This window comes from Neopsephotus bourkii, unplaced genomic scaffold (genome assembly GCF_033783945.1).
Source record: "Neopsephotus bourkii isolate Nb327-2 ecotype Australia unplaced genomic scaffold, CSIRO-AGI_Nbou_v1 NB_1820, whole genome shotgun sequence".
Lineage (NCBI taxonomy): Eukaryota > Metazoa > Chordata > Aves > Psittaciformes > Psittacidae > Neopsephotus > Neopsephotus bourkii.
Window position 1 is genome coordinate 6,482,367 of NW_026902293.1, and position 19,177 is coordinate 6,501,543.

General features: G+C 37.1%; 1 protein-coding gene across 2 annotated transcripts in view; it reads right to left on the reverse strand.

Moving 5' to 3' along the window:
- Nucleotides 1-19,177, reverse strand: part of ARFGEF1 (ADP ribosylation factor guanine nucleotide exchange factor 1) — a 93,283-nt gene that overhangs the window by 60,693 nt on the left and 13,413 nt on the right. For both annotated transcript variants that reach the window (XM_061342900.1, XM_061342899.1), the window contains exon 2: nt 1,596-1,626. In XM_061342900.1, coding sequence (XP_061198884.1) covers nt 1,596-1,626 — 31 coding nt within the window. The remainder of the gene's footprint in view (nt 1-1,595; nt 1,627-19,177) is intronic.

A 19,177-nucleotide genomic window follows, 5' to 3' on the forward strand; every position in this document is an offset into this window, starting at 1 on the left:
AACAGAGCAAATCCATTCACAGTTTCCAAGTCCAGTAGTGCCTTCATAGCAGCAAAAGGCTACAGTCAAAATAGATAGCGCTAAAGAAATCAAAATGTTTTGAAAAAAGGACATACGTAAGGCACACACATTACACCTCCCCAAATCACAAATTTAGATATTAATAGGTCAGAATTTAAGCACCAAAATTTCATAAATGAATGAACCATACTTGTAGAAATCATTATATATCATTGCTCTCGTTATATGCTATTTAACCATAGGATCAGGTATCACTTTCCCTTATTCAATGAGCAGAACAAATATCCCTCACTGAATATTTAACATTAAGCATTTTTTTCTTTTGATGCTTCACAATGTGGACTTCTGCTTTATTTATAATACTCAAAGTGAAGCCTGTTATAAAAGCACATTACTTTGTGCCTGAGACTGTTTTGTGGTGCTTCGTGCAACATTTTCTGAACACTACACAAATATTACATTTAATTTTACAACCTTACTACGAGCTGACGATACTGACTTTATTTTGATCGTGGAAACTGAAGCACAGTGATTCAGTCTGATACATCCACAAATCTGATAAGCTGCAAGACTAAATTTTTAAGCATATTTGATTATTAAATTGTCCATTATATCTTTCAAAACAAACTGCCCACTGGCTTCCTTTCCAGCTACAAGTGCTCACATTTTCCAAACCAAAACTTGTAGATTTCAGCTCAAATGCCCAAGAGATGAGCAGAAATCATTAGTGGCTTATTTTGATAGCTGTGGTTTAAACAATTTGGCTAAACCAGAAATTCAGTTACAGGTCCCCAGGCAGCACTCATCTGCCTAAGCTGCAAGAATAATTTCATCATCAGTTTCACCCACTGCTCCACTTTCAGTAAGTGGTATAAGCAATCTTCACCACACAGCCTTGACTCATGGTTAGTAATGTACACTGAATGAAGATGATCCTGTGGAACATGTAATTAAACACTAATAATGGGTTCCACAGTTTACCAATACCTAAAAAAAACCCAGTACTTGATGATAGCAGCAGAGTGCTGAATAGCAATTTTGGCTTCTTCGCTTTTAGAGCATTTGCCACCAGAAACCTACATCTATTCCCTAACAAGGTCTTTTCCAGACACTGTATTTTCAAATTACACTCATTTCTCTACCCATTCCCACTTACTCCCCCCCCCCAACTTCCTCCCCTTGCTCACTCACAGTTCAAGTCTTTTATTTGCAGTCCAGGCTCTTCTCTCTCCTCTGAACCCCTTCAACAGCTCAGGCCCTTTCACTAAGACTTTCCTCTTGTGCAACCTACAAAGACTTTTTCTAACTCTGATCCCCATCCCTACCCTCTCTGGCCAGACAGTATCAACTCACTCTCTCTAAGTTATCTTCTGCCTCTAGTACCAGACCCTGTGCCTTGCACCATAACAGTCACAGAAGCAGCATTCTTATCTTATTTCCAGACATCACCAACTTTACAAAACATACTGAAAATGGTTTTCAGAGATAGCCCGTACTCCCAATGCAGAATAAGTATGGTATACATTTTAGGAAGTTAAAAGCACTATCACTCAGTAAGATGAACTATCACATACCTTTGCTTTTCTGTTTCAGCCTTTATTTCCTCTGTAAAATGAAACAAAGGCATAGTTATGGAAATGGTATCATAACCACAAATATAAAAATAAGTAACTAAAAATGACTGGGAAACAAAACTATTTAGACAAACATTTGAAACCAGGATTAGTTTAAAACACAAAATACAGGTTTATAAGCAATTTCGTAAGAGCTTCTACACTTCACTTGCACTGCTTACAAGCCATATCAAAATTTCTATACAAACCTTAATATTCGAAACTTAATACTTAATTTGAATCCAGCCATGTCAGCTAAACACCACACCCCTAGAATGTTTCTGCCAAGACACTGTCAAGCTTATGTATTCATAAATAATGATGAAAATGCAAATATTATTAAAATTGTTCATCTACCCATAAAGGATATACTGCGTGTTAAATGCGGGTTACACAGAGAAACAATAAAGGTTCACTACTGCCAATTGTTACATGAAACCTTGATGACTAATTATCATTTTTGGCTTTCAACAGAGACACCAAGGTAATGACTAGAGCGAAGAAAAAAAGAAAAAGTCTGTAGCACCTCTATTTCCTAGTTTTAATGCTGTTGAGAATACAATAAGTAATTTTTAATAATACATTTTAAAAGTAATTTTCAATTACTGAAACTAATTTTAGGAAATTTCAGGAGTACTTTTTGTCTGTATTTTCCAGTTATTTCACACACTTAAATAATAGGAGATTCCGTAAAGACTAGGACTTCCAATGTTGTAGGAATACGTTACTGAAGTCAAATATACAAATGAAGTATATGTGTACATATATGTTTAAAGAAATCTCAGAAAACCTATTCTATCATCAAGTCCTGCTCAAACATGCAAACACACCATCAACTAAAAGCAATGCTTCACTTTGGTTTTTGTGCATAAGCTTTAAACTAGTGGCATGAATTAATCCAAGAAACAGCTAGTCCAGAAGTGGTTCAAACTGGTGTTATGCAGGACTACATAAAACATGAAAAATAATTCAATATTTCACATATTCAATATTTCTGAGTAAGTAACAATAATAACAAGTCTTGTAGTCAGTAATGTTTTGGGAAAGTATGCCTAAATCCTGTCAGGTTATGGTCTTTGATCCATTTAGTTGCTAGAAGACAAATTCCTGACCACAAGAAGGGGGGAAAAAGTCTCTCTTCTTCCCTTCCAGCATCTTCTTACCTTTCATTATTTTACCTCCCACATTAGCATTCACACCCAGGAACTGCTCTTAAGTCTGTCCTACAAACAATATTACCAACCAGATAAACTGCCAAATGGCTTCCGAGTTCCAAGTTTCCAACTAGAACAACAAAACTGAACAGATTTTTTTCCCAATACTCAACTATTTTCAACACAGAATGGAAACACAGTAGACTACAGAAACTAAGGGAATCCTAATGCTCTGCTCAGATAGGAATACCATTAATAACAACAATGAAATATTTATAAATTTGGTTTGTAAAATGACACAAGGTATTAGAGTAGCGTCATTAAAAAGGTGGGGGGGGCAGAACTATACACAAAAGTAGAAATCATGTCTTACAGAACTTGAATTAGAGTGACAAACTCCTTTAAATCCTTTCTTTATGTATATTTAGTTCTTAAAAAGGATTAATACATGAATTTAGAAACCACTTATACAATCTGAAGTCATGCTAAAAAACATTTGTACTGTTTTATACTTATGCGAGATTATAACCCATTTTATGGTATTTAAAATGAAGAAAGATAACTTAATGCAAGAAAAAGCAATGAATATTAACACAAATTTCATTTTATGATTTTATCGTATTTTAATAACCTGAAACAAACACAACAGTTAAACAGTTTTACTTAGGGTCACTTAGATACAGGAGTAAACTACTGACAACAAAGATTCGTGCATTTACAAGTCATTTCATACTTTGCTAGGAAAGAAAACCACCATAACAACCAATCTGGAAAAACAACGATTTCAGACTACTGCTGTAAGTAAAACAACAAGAATGCAAAGCTCCACTTCATGTCCAATTCCAGCTGCACTTCTCAGACTGCACCATGCCACTGGAAGGCTAACCCCCTAAGGCTCACCACTCCCCCCCCCAAGGGAAGGTGCAAATTACAGTGGAACTTGTTCATTTTTCAGAAAAGAAAGAGTTTTGTCTATTGAATTAATATGAAAATTGCTCAAGGAAGTACAAGTAAGCCAGTTCTCAGCTCGCCACCCTCTCCATCTCCCCATGAACAGCTACTTTTCCAGTAAAAGACAGCACATGTCCTAAGCACAAATACTCTTGCGGCACTACTTAAAGCAGATGTGACAGTAGGTGAGTGTTCAGACAACTCATACTAGTCAGCTTTACAGGTTCCAAAACAGTGCTTAAGCACATTTATTGAGCTGAAAACACCGCATGAACAAAGACAAGTCCCTGGCAAACAGACACACATAAAATAACATTCAGGAAAAGAAAGATCAAAACCGGTAGTTCCACTTCGTGCTCTTTTCATTCCTGAACTAAAAGAATGTATCAAACACAGCCAGCTGTCATCTTGATGCTACTCTGAATTTATTCTCTGCTTTGTAAACTACAACAGTACCTGCAAAGATTACCAAAATAACAGTAAAAAAAAACAAAACAAAAAAACAAATCAGAGCTGCTTAAAGCAGTGATACTTATGCTACTGATATTCTAACAAATTATGACTATTCTTTCTTAAAATACTGTAACAGAGTGTCTTCAGAATAGAGCACAATTCATATCTGAAAACGAAAATTTCTGTAATTGAAAGAAGTATACGATTACAAGGAAAAAGCTTATGCAGGTGTCAATCTAATTAAATATTACTACCATCTCAAGCAGCACTGCATCAGCTTATTAATGCTAAAGCACAGATTTTACAACCTTTGTTAAATAAAAAGACATATCCTTAGAGCGGCCAACATCAGTTATTTTAGAAAACTAAAACATTTTAAATGGCAGATAAGCACATGATACAATACAATTGCTATGAATGAGGTAGACAGCAGACTTAAAGTTTACTTTTACCCCTGAGAATAGAGAAAATCTAATTTTCTTCACTGTCTGACTGCTCCCCCTGTTCTCCATGCTGGAACACAGCTTAATCACAGTACAATTTCATGGTCGTCTAACAACCACATCCAGTAGGAAGCATACAAAAAATTCAAGCAGTATTACCAGCAGAAAAACAGATTATGATAAAGGTAACCAACAATTCTCACAGCAGATAAATAATCTGTTAAAGACAGACGAACCAGAACACTGACTGATATATTCTTTTGTATGTGAAAAAGTAATCCCTGCCAAACTAAAGATTATCTGGAAAAGGGAGATGAAGCCATGCTTAGAAACATAGGCTGCTTCCTTGTTTGCGCTTTCTCTCCCTCTGGAACATACAATCAAAACCCCAAAGGAGAGGATCCAGGAGGTGGAAAAGCATCATCTCAGCATATCTATTCATTCTGGGAAGGGGAAGTAACAGGATGCAAGATGCTGGAACAGGAGAAGATGACTGTAGAAAACTAAAGCTCCCAGTCTCCCTCTGTATTATTTGTCATGTCTATGTATTATCTGTCATTACTATGCCAAATACCTCAGACTATTCTATGGCACTGAAAGGATGTGTCCTAAAATGGAACTAACTGGGGTACCTTTAGTACTCTTGAATAAAAATCACACACAGCTCCAGCAGAAGACATCTTCATAGAGCTCTATCACAGGATTAGTGGAAACATATGTGGCTTTTGCACACAGAAGATAGAGCTGATCAAGAATATGCATTATTTTGCAGTTTTACAATGGTACGCATCAACTGTTTCACAGAGCAAGCAAAATAAGTCATGTACATAAGTTTCAACATAATTTTCCATTTCATCTACACTTGCATAGACCATCATAATTTCAAAGAAATTTCTGAAAATGTCTATGATGTTGGTATACAGGTGGTTCTGGTTTTGGCTGTGACAGAGTTAATTTCTTTATGGTAGCTTGTAGAGTGCTTCATTTTAGATTTGAGCCAAAACCAGTGTTGATCGCATAGAGATGCTTAAGTTACTGCTGAGTAGTGCTTACACATAGCCACAGCCTTTTCTGCTACTTGGAGCACTGCACCAGAGAGTAGGCTCGGGATGCACAAGGAGTTGGGGGGGACACAGCTAGGACAGCTGACCCCAACCAACCACAAGGACGTTCTAGACCATGTGTTGTCACATTCAGCAATAAAAACTTGTGGGGGAGCGTCTGCCTGCCATTGCCTGGGGATTACTTGGGCATCAGTCACCTGGTGGTAAGCTATTACTGCTTTTCTGCATCAGTCATGTTTCTGCGTTTTATTTTTCTTTGTTGTGTCATGCCCCCCGCTCCCCCCCCCCCTTTTCTTTTTCCTTACTAACCTTTCTTTACCTCAACCCAAACTTTTTGTACTTTCACCCTCCAGTTCTCTCCTAGATACTAGCTGTGAGCAGTTGCATGGGGCTTAGGTGCTGGCTGGAGGTATGGAGTTAAACCACTACAACAGGTTTCAATAACATCATTCTCACCTCTCCAACTTTTAATTCACTGCTTCAGCACGTCCTTTGAACATTTTTTCTTACCGCCTTCAGAGTCCTTACAGTTTCTAGTATGAAGAAAACAAACTAGTTTCCAGTTTTCTTTATGTCCCTTTAACATCTTACAAGCAGCTAATCTCATTTGTAACTATAAAATTAATAAATCTCTCTGTAATGGCAGTGATTAACACCTAATAAGCAAGGTCAAAATGGGCCAAGTAGGTCAAGCAGGTGCTGTGGGCAATACTGTCTTAACTGGCCTATAATGCTGATCAAACTCCAATTTATAACCAATTCACTGTTTAACTCCACTAATCTGATTCTAAGGATGATTTAAACCTTAACTACACTGAAAGGTATCTCTAATTCCCATCTGAAACTTGTTTATGACTGGTTTATTCCCTTGGTTCCTAACCCAACATTCTCCGACATCCAAAACAGACCCTCTTCTCCAGAATAGTATTATCTTTAGTTAATACTTCCTTCTGCTTACCTACAGTTACAGTTTGGCAGAAGTCAAGGATAACTTTCCCATCAAGTAAGAGGGCAACTAAATGGTTACCTTCAGGAATGGTTCACAGAGCTAAGTTCTATGGTATCAGCTCAGCATTAAGTTGTGCAATAGATTACAAGGAAAAGAGTTCTTCTGGAACTTGTCTGGGGAAAAGGGCAAAATATTTACCATAAAATGCAAAAATACTTCAGAGGTTCATCACAAAGTATGGTGCTAGGAAAACCCTACACATTTAAAAGCATTTAATAAATATCTCACATTGTACCGTTTCCATTCTTGCATCAGGATGTAGTAAAAACCAAGAGCATATTACATTCCCAAATACATTCCCAATGTATTCCAAACACTGCCTGCCAAAAAAGCATATGTGTAACTCTCAGTTGTCCAAGGTTCTGCACATCTAAAGGCTAATAGTGTAAACATCAGAATTAAAAGTTTCTTTACCTAACTGAAAGTAAATCTATTGGAACACAAAACATACTGAATCTTCACTGGGGGTAAAAAAAACCCAACAAAAAATAATTATAAAAATTACATCCAAAATGTAATGCCTGTTCCTCTGCTCACTGGGAGAGAGGCAGAAGCAGCTACTCTTTCACCTAGTACTGCAAAACAATTTGTATTTTCCAACTCTTCTTAACACCAAAAATGAATGCAGATGACTAAAAATCACAATGGTATTACAACTTTAAAAAATAAAAAAGGAGGGTATTAAGTATACCATTAACTCAAGAGAATAAGCAGCGGCATTTTAAAGAATTGTAACCATCCTGGTTAGAACCTACCAGAGCAGCACAGGCTGCAATACTCCAGGGAAACAAATCAATGTTTGGAGCTCACATTATTTATACCATAGAAGATTACTGTGAGAAGGAAGCAATTTGAATTCAATTATTTCAAGTCAAAGCAGGTGGATGAGATCCAAGGAACACACAGTGAAGAGAAATTTAAACTGTATCTGTATCAAACAAAGTGAAATTCTATTAGAACACTAAAGGCTTTGCTTGAATTGACTTGGCTTGCTTCTTCCCATCCAAGCATTCTAGTGACTGTCTCCAATATCATACAAAAAATTAATTTAATTTGGGAATAAAATAACACCAACATTTTCATCATCTACAATACTGAAACTATCCTCCTCCATGTCAAGGTATACGAACCTAGCAGTCCAAAGGTACTTGTCAATTTAGACCTGTAAGACAAAGTTAGCAGTATTTTTAATGATATAAAACTAAAACCTCAGTATTTATTTGAAAAGAACTTTAAGTATATTCCCAACTATGTAATCAGATCTTTACATATATGGTGATAATTAAAAAAATAATTACTAAATTCAAACTCACAGTTGTAAAACCATATGAACATGATGGGAATAAAACTAAGCCCTCAAAACAACCTCTCCTTCAGAGAAATAAAATTCCAAACAGATCATACTAAGTCTTCAGCCAAAAGGTGTTATTAGTATATATTTCCAAATAGATACCCTGAACTTTTCTTTTCTTGGTATCTGATAGCTGTTAGCTTCAAGCTGTGTCAAAACTAAAAAAAGTCTCTTGCCTATTCAACTAAAATAAGGAAGTACTTAAATCCAACAGCCAGTAACAGACTTCAGAAAAAAGCTAAAATAATTAGGTCTAAGGAATCTAAATACTAGAACTGGAGAAACAACGCAGTCATCTTCAACTCAAGCTCCGCTGCATTCAGACAATGATGGTCCAGAGATTATCCTTGTGGGCAACTTCTGCCAAGTTAACACGTCTAAGAAAAAACAGCAAGTTTGTGGAAAAATACACGCTACAAATTCAGCACTTGCTCTTACCTAAACATTGTTTTAAACATCTAAACCCCTTACAGGTCTTCTGCAAAGCTGAGGATTTCCTAAGAGACAAGTTATGTCAAGCACAAAACACTGCATAGAAATTTTCTCCATGCTTCCAGCTGACCACTCTTCTCAATCTCACAGAGCCACCTCACTACCTCTAAACTCTGAACTACTCCAGTTTCAGTACATTTTCTCATGCTGAAAATGCATGAGGAAGAGTAACCACCAAACTCAAATTATGGTATTTTCCTCTCCCATTTTAACTGCAGCACTGTAATCAACTTTCAGTAACGTTTAATACCCCTATCTTCAACATTAATCTATATCAGTGTATGTAAATGGCAAACAGACATAAACCAAAAGCTTTATCAGAAGTCTCAGTGGAATCTCAAATTACCATAGAATAATTAAACAGATTAGTGCAATGCTGTTTGGTATTCCCCTGAATTACCAAATCAGGCTGACTTGCCTGAAACTGGTAATAAGCGTATGTGAATTCATTAATAGGAAGTTACTACTGAAATTATAATTACTTTAGGTGGCTTGCAGAAGAAATCACTCACTATGAAAGCTGAAACTGTCCCTTAAATGGAATTCTCAAGATGCAAATCGCAGCACTGTGTCTTCTTCTAAATCCTATGAACAGCTCTCTCCATCATGCCTTCTAGGATGCACAGAGCTCTCTCTTTCCCTCAAATCCTCCTGAACACAGAGACATAATAGACAAAAAAAAAAAAAAAAAAAGAAAAAATCCTATTTTTGGACAGCCAAGAAGAGGCCAATAGAAGCACTGGGCTTTCAGTTTCTGTTCTGTTTTAATGGAGGAAGCTGACCTAAAGAGAGATGGGGATTGCAAGAAATACAGACCCAAGTGCAAGCATATACAGTAAAGCATGAATTTTACCTGTATACATTCTCTCCATTATAGCATACCATGAGTGTTTCTGTCCTCTCAAAATTTTTAAGCCCAGACTTTAGCATAAAACCCTCACAGTTTACTTACACACCTGTTCATATGACTTCTATTATTTGCTGGGGTCAATGAACCTTTTATTCTACTCAGTTTCCTCTACCTGCAGGATTACAGTTCATGCAGCTATGATACATGGATGGAAAAGAACAAGGCTCCATGCAGATTTAAGAAAGTCACTGCTGTGGTCTTCGTGCAACATTTACCTAACTGCAAGTAACTGTTGTACAGACAACCAACCAATCTTAAGAGTATTTTTGAACACTCCCACTTGCTTTCCATCCCAATGTATTATGCTGCTGCAACTTCATATTTACAGGTATTGAAGGAGTAACTGAGGAAGAACAGATTAATTACACTATTTAAGAAGCAGTGTTCCAAACAGCAGTTATATTTTGAGTCTGACAACTCTTGATGAAATTGTGTAGATCCTCCTTGTTGTGCTCTACAAAATTCTGAAACCCTTTAGCCAACTGAAATATCAACGCATATCTCACTATCTTAGAAAAACAGAGTAGGAAGCTTTGACGCATGTACAGAATTATTCGTGTACATACAAACAAAGTAAAAAAAACCCAAACAAAACCAAAAGCCACAAAGCAAACTTTGTTCAGATGAGGTGCTCCCAACTTTAGAGGACACTAATTTTCTGAAGAGAATGGGAATATAAGAAAGAAACATTGTATGTTGTTACTTCCTATACCATATTTTCCGATGTCTTAGAGGTTTGCAACAAATCCTACTGGAGTATTTCTCCATTTTTATATCTGCGATTCAAAAGACAGTATGTCTGATAGTCCTTATTAGGCTTTTTATCTGTGAAGCAATCTTCTAATTTAATTTTCTTTTTAGATAGTCAAGCACGCAGAGCTACAGCCTCTTCCCCCCCCCTGCTCATGATGCAATATCATTTGGGAATATGCAACTTGGGAATAAATTCAAAAACTTGGACGCACAACCTGTCTCCACTGAGCCAGCCTTGCTACCTGCTCCTTCTGCTCATTAGGTATGACATTTTCAAACAGAGAATCCCTAGCAAATCTACTAAAGAGCAGAGTGGCCTCATTCTGCTTAAGCTTAATTCGGAATCATTCAATCCAATGGGATTTTATGACAAGATTTTCTGCAATAATCTACTTGCTAGACCAAGTTGAGACTACTGTCAACTTGCTTCACTGAGTACTTGGGAAAAAGAGGAAGTGTAACACACATATAGGTCACATATTGCCAAAGATAACTGAATTGTAGTCATTACTAGTAGCATTTATACTCAAACATGTCTGTAATGCTCATTTTCTGCAGCAGTAAATCCTTCTACCTCCTGTCAATATTAAATGAGTCTCCATCCTTTACCAAATCTACAACAAAATCCCAGCATTATCCAAACCTGTGTCTTCACCCCTTTAAAGAATTTTTTTATACTCAAAGAATGGAAATAAACTTTTTTGTTTACCTCTTTAAACACAGAGGTTAACCACAAGAAGTTAAGCCTCTTACATGAGAATAGCCATTTACATTTATTTTAATCTAGAAGGGTTGTTCCAGCATTTTTTGATACCTCATCCCACTATCCCCAAATATTAGTGTCACACTTAAGGGCTCATGGCACAAGTTGCTGAAAAGGTGTATTAACATACAAGCAATCTGGTTGCTTACCAAGTATATAGTCATCTAACCAGTCCCAGGAAGGATCTTGCATAGAGGTACAGTTTTACAACATGCTTTAATCCAATCCAACTGAGGGCGACCACCAAAAAAGGTGGTTCATCCTATTCCCCATCACTTTGTGCTTATTTGTACACTCCTTACACAATCACTGCCAAGGCACAAAGAACAGCTTGATAATTTTAGTTTCCATTGGGTCAGTGAGCTATTTCAACTCAATGTACAGCCGGGTGACCACGAGTTGCCACACCTCATGTATCACATGTTTCACGAAGGAAGAGCTATAACAGAACAGCTCATTGCAGTGGATGCCTACAGCTGCAATGGACTAAATACACTGCTGTGTATTTACCATATGAAGTTTACCCACTGTGTTTACCATATGAAGTTTACCCACTATGTTTCATCAGCATTAGTTTTTTTTTGTAATGAAAACAGTTTTGCAAGGACAGTAACGTTTATTTATTAGGTAAGGGGGGGAAGCCTGCAGCTGTATATTCCTCTTCATATTCACGATGTGTATAGTGTTTTCTGACCCTTCCTTCTCACGCCCCATGTGAAAATTCTTTTGAGTTGTATAAATCCTGGCTCTAGAGGCTACAATCCCAGGATACAAACACAGCAATAGCTATCCAAATAGAGAAGCAAGTAGCACAAAACATCATGAACAGCATCAACTAAGTTCTGTTGGATATTTTTTTTTTTTTTTTTTTTTTTTCAATTTTTTGCTGCTTAAAAGCAGCACATGTACCCTAGGCAGACAGATAAGCCACCTACTGCCAGAACAAAGAAAGATTACTCAGGAAAAAAAGTCTTAGAATGTAGTTCAATGTGTAAAATGGTACAAATGTTTTTGCTACTTAACATCCCTTTCCTCCTGACTGCATCATCATTTCTCCATATTACACCACTATAACTGTGCATGCCTGCTATAAAATCACAGAGGGACCTTACAAGTTGACAAGTAATAAACACTGCATTAAGAAAGTAAATGTTCACTTTTTTAACTTGTATTTTAAAAGATTTTTGTTACAAAATATGGATCGGTTCCTTAATTTGCTTTTACCATGTGGCTAAGGGTATGATGGGTAAGAAAACAAATGATTTAGCCAGTATTATTGCTACTGCTGGGGATATATGGGTGTTAACAGACTGGGATGACAGGAAGAACAGAAAGATAAATTCAATACGGAAACATCAGGATGTGTGCCAAGTGAGGCAATTTCTTTCTTTACTAAATATGAGAGGACAAAATACTGCAGAGAAACAACCAAATCAAGACAGACCCCCTGGAAGAGTCTGATCAAAGTATATACTACAATTATTCAGGTCAGAATAACTGTAATTTACAAAAAAAGCAATTTTAGCAACTGAGTGCAATGGTATACAGTAGACAAAAAGGTTCTTACCAGCTGTCTGTCATAAAAATACCAACATGCTGGACTAAGAAAAGCACTGTGCAAGTCTTTGGATATTAAAAAAAAAAAAAAAAAGTCAAAGCAGCTTCTCTGCCTCACTAATTGATTTTTCTAATGTTCTTGCCAAGAAACGTATCTGCCATCTAAGTAACCCATAGAAAGGTAAAAGAAACTAGTTACCAATTTAAATTCCATAAAATAGGGATTACAATCAGCATAATTCTTTATAGGATTGAGACTTCTCCATCATTACAAAGTGTGTGTGTGAAGTTCCTGGAAGAACCTGTAACTCCATTAGAAAAGTTAGGAATCTACTGACTAATTTAAGTTTAAGGAAGGAGAGGGGAAGATAAGCCTTGCAGGACAACAGAATTTAATGGTTTGAAATAACATGCAACTCCTCTTGTTCCTCTAAAATAGCTTGTACAAGACAACAGGACTTCCCAGCGCCACCACCTCTCGCTTACCTGCTTCAACTGATGATATGTGTTAGTGTCTCAGCATATTCAAAGAGAAACTAGAGCGAAAAATCAAATTCCCAACAGCGTTTCTCTCTTATCGATTTTCTCAACTATACACTAGTTTACTTGAGTATTTGCTACAGTCAGCAGAACCATAGCTTGTACTGTGTGTAAGAAAAGGACTGCAGAGGCTCTGTGAGCAGGGTGGGTTTATGCTTCCTCAAAGCCAGAAGGAAACCAGTAGCTCTGCTGTTTAAGATTGTGAAACGTGTTTGCCTAGTTCTACAGATGATGAGTCAGCGATAACTCTTAATTTGCCATAGCAGATTGACATTTATCTGAAATTTAGACACGTCGAAATGTTGCAGCCTCAGTTCTTCTGCTGAAACCTTTAACAAATTAATTTGGATCTAGGTCTTTATAATTTTCCCTTTGAGCACTGAATACAGTTATTTTGCATTCATAGTAGAAACTAGAAATTTGAGACTCAATTTTAGATATATGTGCACTCATATATATAAACACAAACACATGCACACACAGGATCTCCATATATGTGATTTTTACTCCCTAGATCTAACCTGTAACTTGAAGAGGAAGTTCTAACTAAGCAGGAAACACAAGTATTTAACTAATAGTCTGAACCAGTACATAGGTCATGACTGAAACTACAGTTGGAATACTAATACATTTCCAGCCTCTACCATCGTTTCAGACATCTTGATAAAACTTCTTTTGAAAAGGTACTCCTATACACTCAAACACAACATAGACTCTTCTTTTTTTTTTAATTTGAAAAGCTAAATTTAAACTCCTGAATACAGGCAAATAAAATTATTTATTATGTATGCTATTTCTGGCAATAGCTATCAGATATGAAAGAAGTGCAGCATCATTTCTTACACAGATGTGGTAATGCATATTGTATCGTATCATGTCAAGTACCCTCCCCCTAAACTACCAGAGTAGTTTAGTTTCTCTCGTTTTTAAGATCAGAAACTCTAGCACACCGCTCATACTGTGTTTGGAAAAGTGTGAGTTTCTGCCAAAACACAAAGATTACAGAAGCAGAAACAAATTCTGCAGACACAAAACTTCATTTGATACAGGGAAAGCATTTTCAATCAATTTCCACCTGTCTGAAAAAGCATCTCTGATATTAGATCTATCCAGAACAAAATCCTGTGATTTTTAATTCATCTGAAAGGACATGAGTTTCTCTCTGAAGATCATCTTTAAATCTGACCTTTAAGTTCAAAGCAGGCAATCATGAGCAGCCCAACTTAAAAAAACCCAAAGACCTGATAGTAAGAAATTATCTCACTCCTCTGCAATATAATTGCTGGGTTCTTCCACCATATTCATCCCTGTAGGAGAGAAATTTCTGCACACTCGCAGCCAAACAATGTAATAAATAAAGGCTTAACAGAAACACATCTCAAATATCTGAGTTAACATTTTTGCTTGCACTGACAACTGGAAAGGCATCTCAAATATTGAATGAAATATTCTAGAAGCACAAAATGTCACATTCAGGTTAGGATTCAGTCTGATGTATGTGATGTTTCAATCTGCATTATTTCATGCATACTCTGTGTCTGACCATTTCTAAGTGCAAGTTGTCAATGTAATCAACAGCTGAGAAAGCGGTACAGCAGCCTGGGAGGTGTCAGAAGATGTGCTTCAGGACATGCCCGAGCATTCTTCAAAGCCAGCAGTGAGCTGATCAATATAATCAGTGGAATACAAGAGATTTGATAAATATGAAGGCCCCTAACCTTAGGTATCTTAATCTTTACCCACAGAAGACAGGTAATGTGAACTGAAGTCACAAAGCCAGTTTCTGGCTGTATTTACATAAATTATGACAGAAACTCAAACAAAGGAAAAGACTTTTCCTTTATGCACATGGGTTACTTATGAATCAAATTTTTACAGCTAACCAAATATAAATTGGAAAATCAAGCTGCAGCATATTTTGCAGCACTTGAGCTCTCCTGTTACACAAGCATTCTGTTCTCCCTACTTCAGCTACAACACAGCTTTTTACACCTACATGCGAAGTTTAATTCCAGAATTAGTGTATCTTCAGTTCATGATGCCATTCCCAGAACACTGTATTTTCATCATCATTTCATGTCATAACACAGGAATTTGCATGCAGTAGCTCTAGTCCATTTAGCTAAGAAAACAATTTTCTTTTTTCTTTGTAGCTGAAACATATATTTTAATATATAAAATATTAAAAAAGAAGAAAATTTAGCATAAACATTTTTGAACTTTTACACTACCCAGTTCAAAAGCTGTTTCACCACAGACTGCAGACATACTGAAACTAAATGAGAACATATTTCAAACAAGAGGAATGAAGGCAACTAATCACGCCTGACAGAAATAAATGTTTCATGAGATACATAAACAGGTGAGTGTCCAAAGACGCAAAAGAGAACATAGCACCCCCATTCCAGATTTTTAAATGAAGTCCATGTAAACTTTAAGAACTAGGGAACATACTCAGAAATCAAACCTCAAAACACCAGACTGCACTGGACAAAGACAAATAGAACGGCAAATTTTTCTTAAATCTGAGTGGCCAACAGCATATGCTTAAGGAAATGCAGATCATAAAAGAAAGGGCAAGAATACTGCAATAGTCCTCTCCCACCAGCATCTATCTAGCCATCTGTGGCTTACACTCTTCCTGCACAGACTGCTCCTGCAGGTTTGAAAACCCTTCCTAAATTTTCATTTAATCACTTTTTAAACCATTTAAACTTTTGGGATCAATGTAACTAACAAGCTGCAGGAAAGAGTTGGGTTTTGGAGGTTTGTTTCTTTTTTTATTTCTCTATTTTAAATAAGCTGGTTTCTTTACAGGATCTCTGGATCTGCATTACGATAAATTACAATCAATTATTACCTCTGCACGTCTATGCCACTTACAATCTTACAAGCTTCCTTATGTTCATCCTCCTCATTTATTTCCCCTCCACAGAGCAAGAGGCATGTAGTCTGCTCGATCTCTTCTGGAAAGCATTCCATATGTTCAACCATCGTTGTTTAGTTTCGATGAGAAAATGAACATGAGCCGGCTTCAGTGTGCGCTTGCAGCCCAGAAAGCCAACCGTATCCTGGGCTGCATCAAAAGGAGTGTGACCAGCAGGTCCAAGGAGGTGATCCTGCCCCTCTACTCTGCTCTTGTGAGACCTCACCTGGAGTATTGTGTGCAGTTCTGGTGTCCTCAACATAAAAAGGACATGGATCTGTTGGAAGGAGTCCAGAGGAGGGCCACGAGAATGATCAGGGGACTGGAGCACCTCCCATATGAAGATCCGCTGAGAAAGTTGGGGCTGTTCAGCCTGGAGAAGAGAAGGCTGTGTGGAGACCTCATAGCAGCCTTCCAGTATCTGAAGGGGGCCTATAGGGATGCTGGGGATGGACTCTTCATTAGGGACTGTAGTGGCAGGAGAAGGGGTAATGGGTTAAAACTTAAACACGGGAAGTATAGACTGGATATAAGGAGGAAATCCTTTCCTGTCAGGGTGGTGAGGCACTGGAATAAGTTGCCCAGGGAGGTTGTGAATGCTCCATCCCTAGCAGTGTTCAAGGCCAGGTTGGATGAGGCCTTGGGTGATATGGTTTAGAGTGAGGTGTCCCTGCCCATGGCAGGGGGGTTGGAACTTGATGATCTTAAGGTCCTTTCCAACCCTAACTATTCTATGATTCTATGACTTCCACTGCACCATTTCTAAGCCCACTATTTCTTTGGGAGACAACAGAGAGCAGAACTACACAAGGAATCCTGGTACCTTTACTACATGGTATCTTTATCAACTGCTGTAACAGCTTCATTTCTTTTCCTCTATTGTCTTCATACTTGTCTTTTTGATAAAATAATTATTATTTTGATGGACTCGTTCACAGTAACTTAAATTCTTCCCCCTGACAGATAAGCCTTACTTAAAGCCTGTGTTTGTGCATGCACAATTTAGACCCCTATTCTCTTCCACTCATTTGGAGTAGTTTGCATTTATTAACACTTAACTGCTGCCATTTTATCAACAAACTGATCAGTGTACCACAGTTCCTGGCTTTAACAGGTTTCTTTCAGTTTTTTAAATGTTTTCTTCTGTTAACCTTTGTCACCTCACCCCAAAACACCATGAAACTCTAAGGAACTGAGATACCTCTCAACTGGGAAAAGCAGAACATAATTCTTGTCAGCTCAGTACTTTCAGGAACCTTGGATGAGCAACCTGGTTGATGTAAATGTTGTTAATGTAAATGATGTTAATGTAAAACTGGACTACCTTACACTTACTTACACACTCATCAACTCTGCCTTACAGATTTGTGATGGTAAATTTCCCCTCTGCAAAGTCTGTGCCAATTCCTCCTCACTACAGCACACATATCCATTCTGTCCTCTACCAGCTTTATTGTGTGCTACAGTTCAGACTTGCCATGCTGAAGTTCTCAAGGCTTTCTCAATCCCTGATATATTTGGCACTTTGTAGACTGAAACTGCTCACATTTAGTACCCCTCATCCCTTTGCTAGCAATCCACATAATATTAAAATTTAATTCTCTATTAAACATTCTGTAATTTCAGATTAGAGGGCCTTCAAAAATCCCAATGAGTTAACAGGAACTCTGGATTAAACTCCAAATCGGCGTTCTTTTTCCTGACTCATTCCTTGCAATTCCACTACTGGAAACTCCCTCCGTTTCCATATACAAACCAAACAACGTATTTTGGTCTCCTTACGGATCTTTGTATTCCCCAAATGCTTCCATGATACCATTATAATTTACGAGCCATACAGATATGGGTCTGTTTTCTCCTTTGCTATTTTCCATACCAACTTCATCAAAGGCTTTTGTGGATAGCTGGTATGCACTTCCTCTGTTAAGAAAACGTGACAAAGAATCACCATGTTAGCTCTGAGCACTTTGATCCCTTCAAAGTGTCCTCAATCCTATATTACTCTTTAAAATAAAAATAATACATGCTTTAGTAAGTCTTTTTCACAACTAATATGAAACTGAATTTGAGCATATTGTTTGAGCGTGTAACAATGAGAATGAATGCTTATTATTACAAACCAGCTTCAGTTGCTACATCTTAAGCTAGTTCCTGGGCAGTACTTGAGAAGGACTCAAGAGCCGCTCAATACATCTTAATTAAATATTACCTGTCAATGCAGTTGATTTATTTACCTAACATGACTAAGCTTTCTGTACAGTATAAATTAAACATCCATACCAATGTAATTAGTGCTATGGACTAGAACTTTTTTCCATAGACTCCTCATTCCTGGCCTGTTAAGACAGCATCTTTGTTTTAAAACCGCTAGTATTTCAGCTGACCAGTTTTGAAGACTTCCGTCATGCATATATAAGCAAGCATACATTTGTTTTTGACACTGTTACCTACTGATGAAACTATTTCTTCAGATGTCTCTTATTTTTTTATGTTCTACTTGCTCATCTGCTTGGCTAGTGACAACTAAGACTGAAATATATGTTTTACTAATGCTTTGTATTTATTCTGGCAAAGACAGCCTACTGCTGCAGAACAAGACCATCATTATGTTTCTCCGTCTTGTGTCTGGATCATTTGGCAGCATGAACAAACGCTACATGTCCACTTTTCACACAGCCCATCTTTTCAGTAACATTTTGCCATGTAACACAATCCTTCAAACACTCTTCCTTAAAAGTTTTTTTTGGGTTGTTTTTTTTTTTCAGCAATGGAAATGCATCCTTATTCCACACTTTTTAGAGTATAACCAGCTACAGAATATACAAACTACTGTGACATACAATGAAGTCTCTCAAGTTTCACAGTTTATTCAAGGTAAGAAAGGCTATTCTTACACATCGGTTGTCCCCTCCATGAACAGAAACATGCAGTGTATTAAAATAGGTAATGTACATGGAGAACAGACTCCTGGAATAAAATAACTGCTGGCATATAATGATTATTCTAAGCCAGGCACGTGAGTATATTTATCTAGATGTAGGTGTTTGACTGCTAGATTTCATTTTTTTTTTTTAATAAAGAAAATACAGAGTTAAAACTGATCAAACTATGTATGCAGCAACCCTTCCCACACACTGCAAAAGGGAACCTTCATGCTCTGATGATCATCCTCATGAC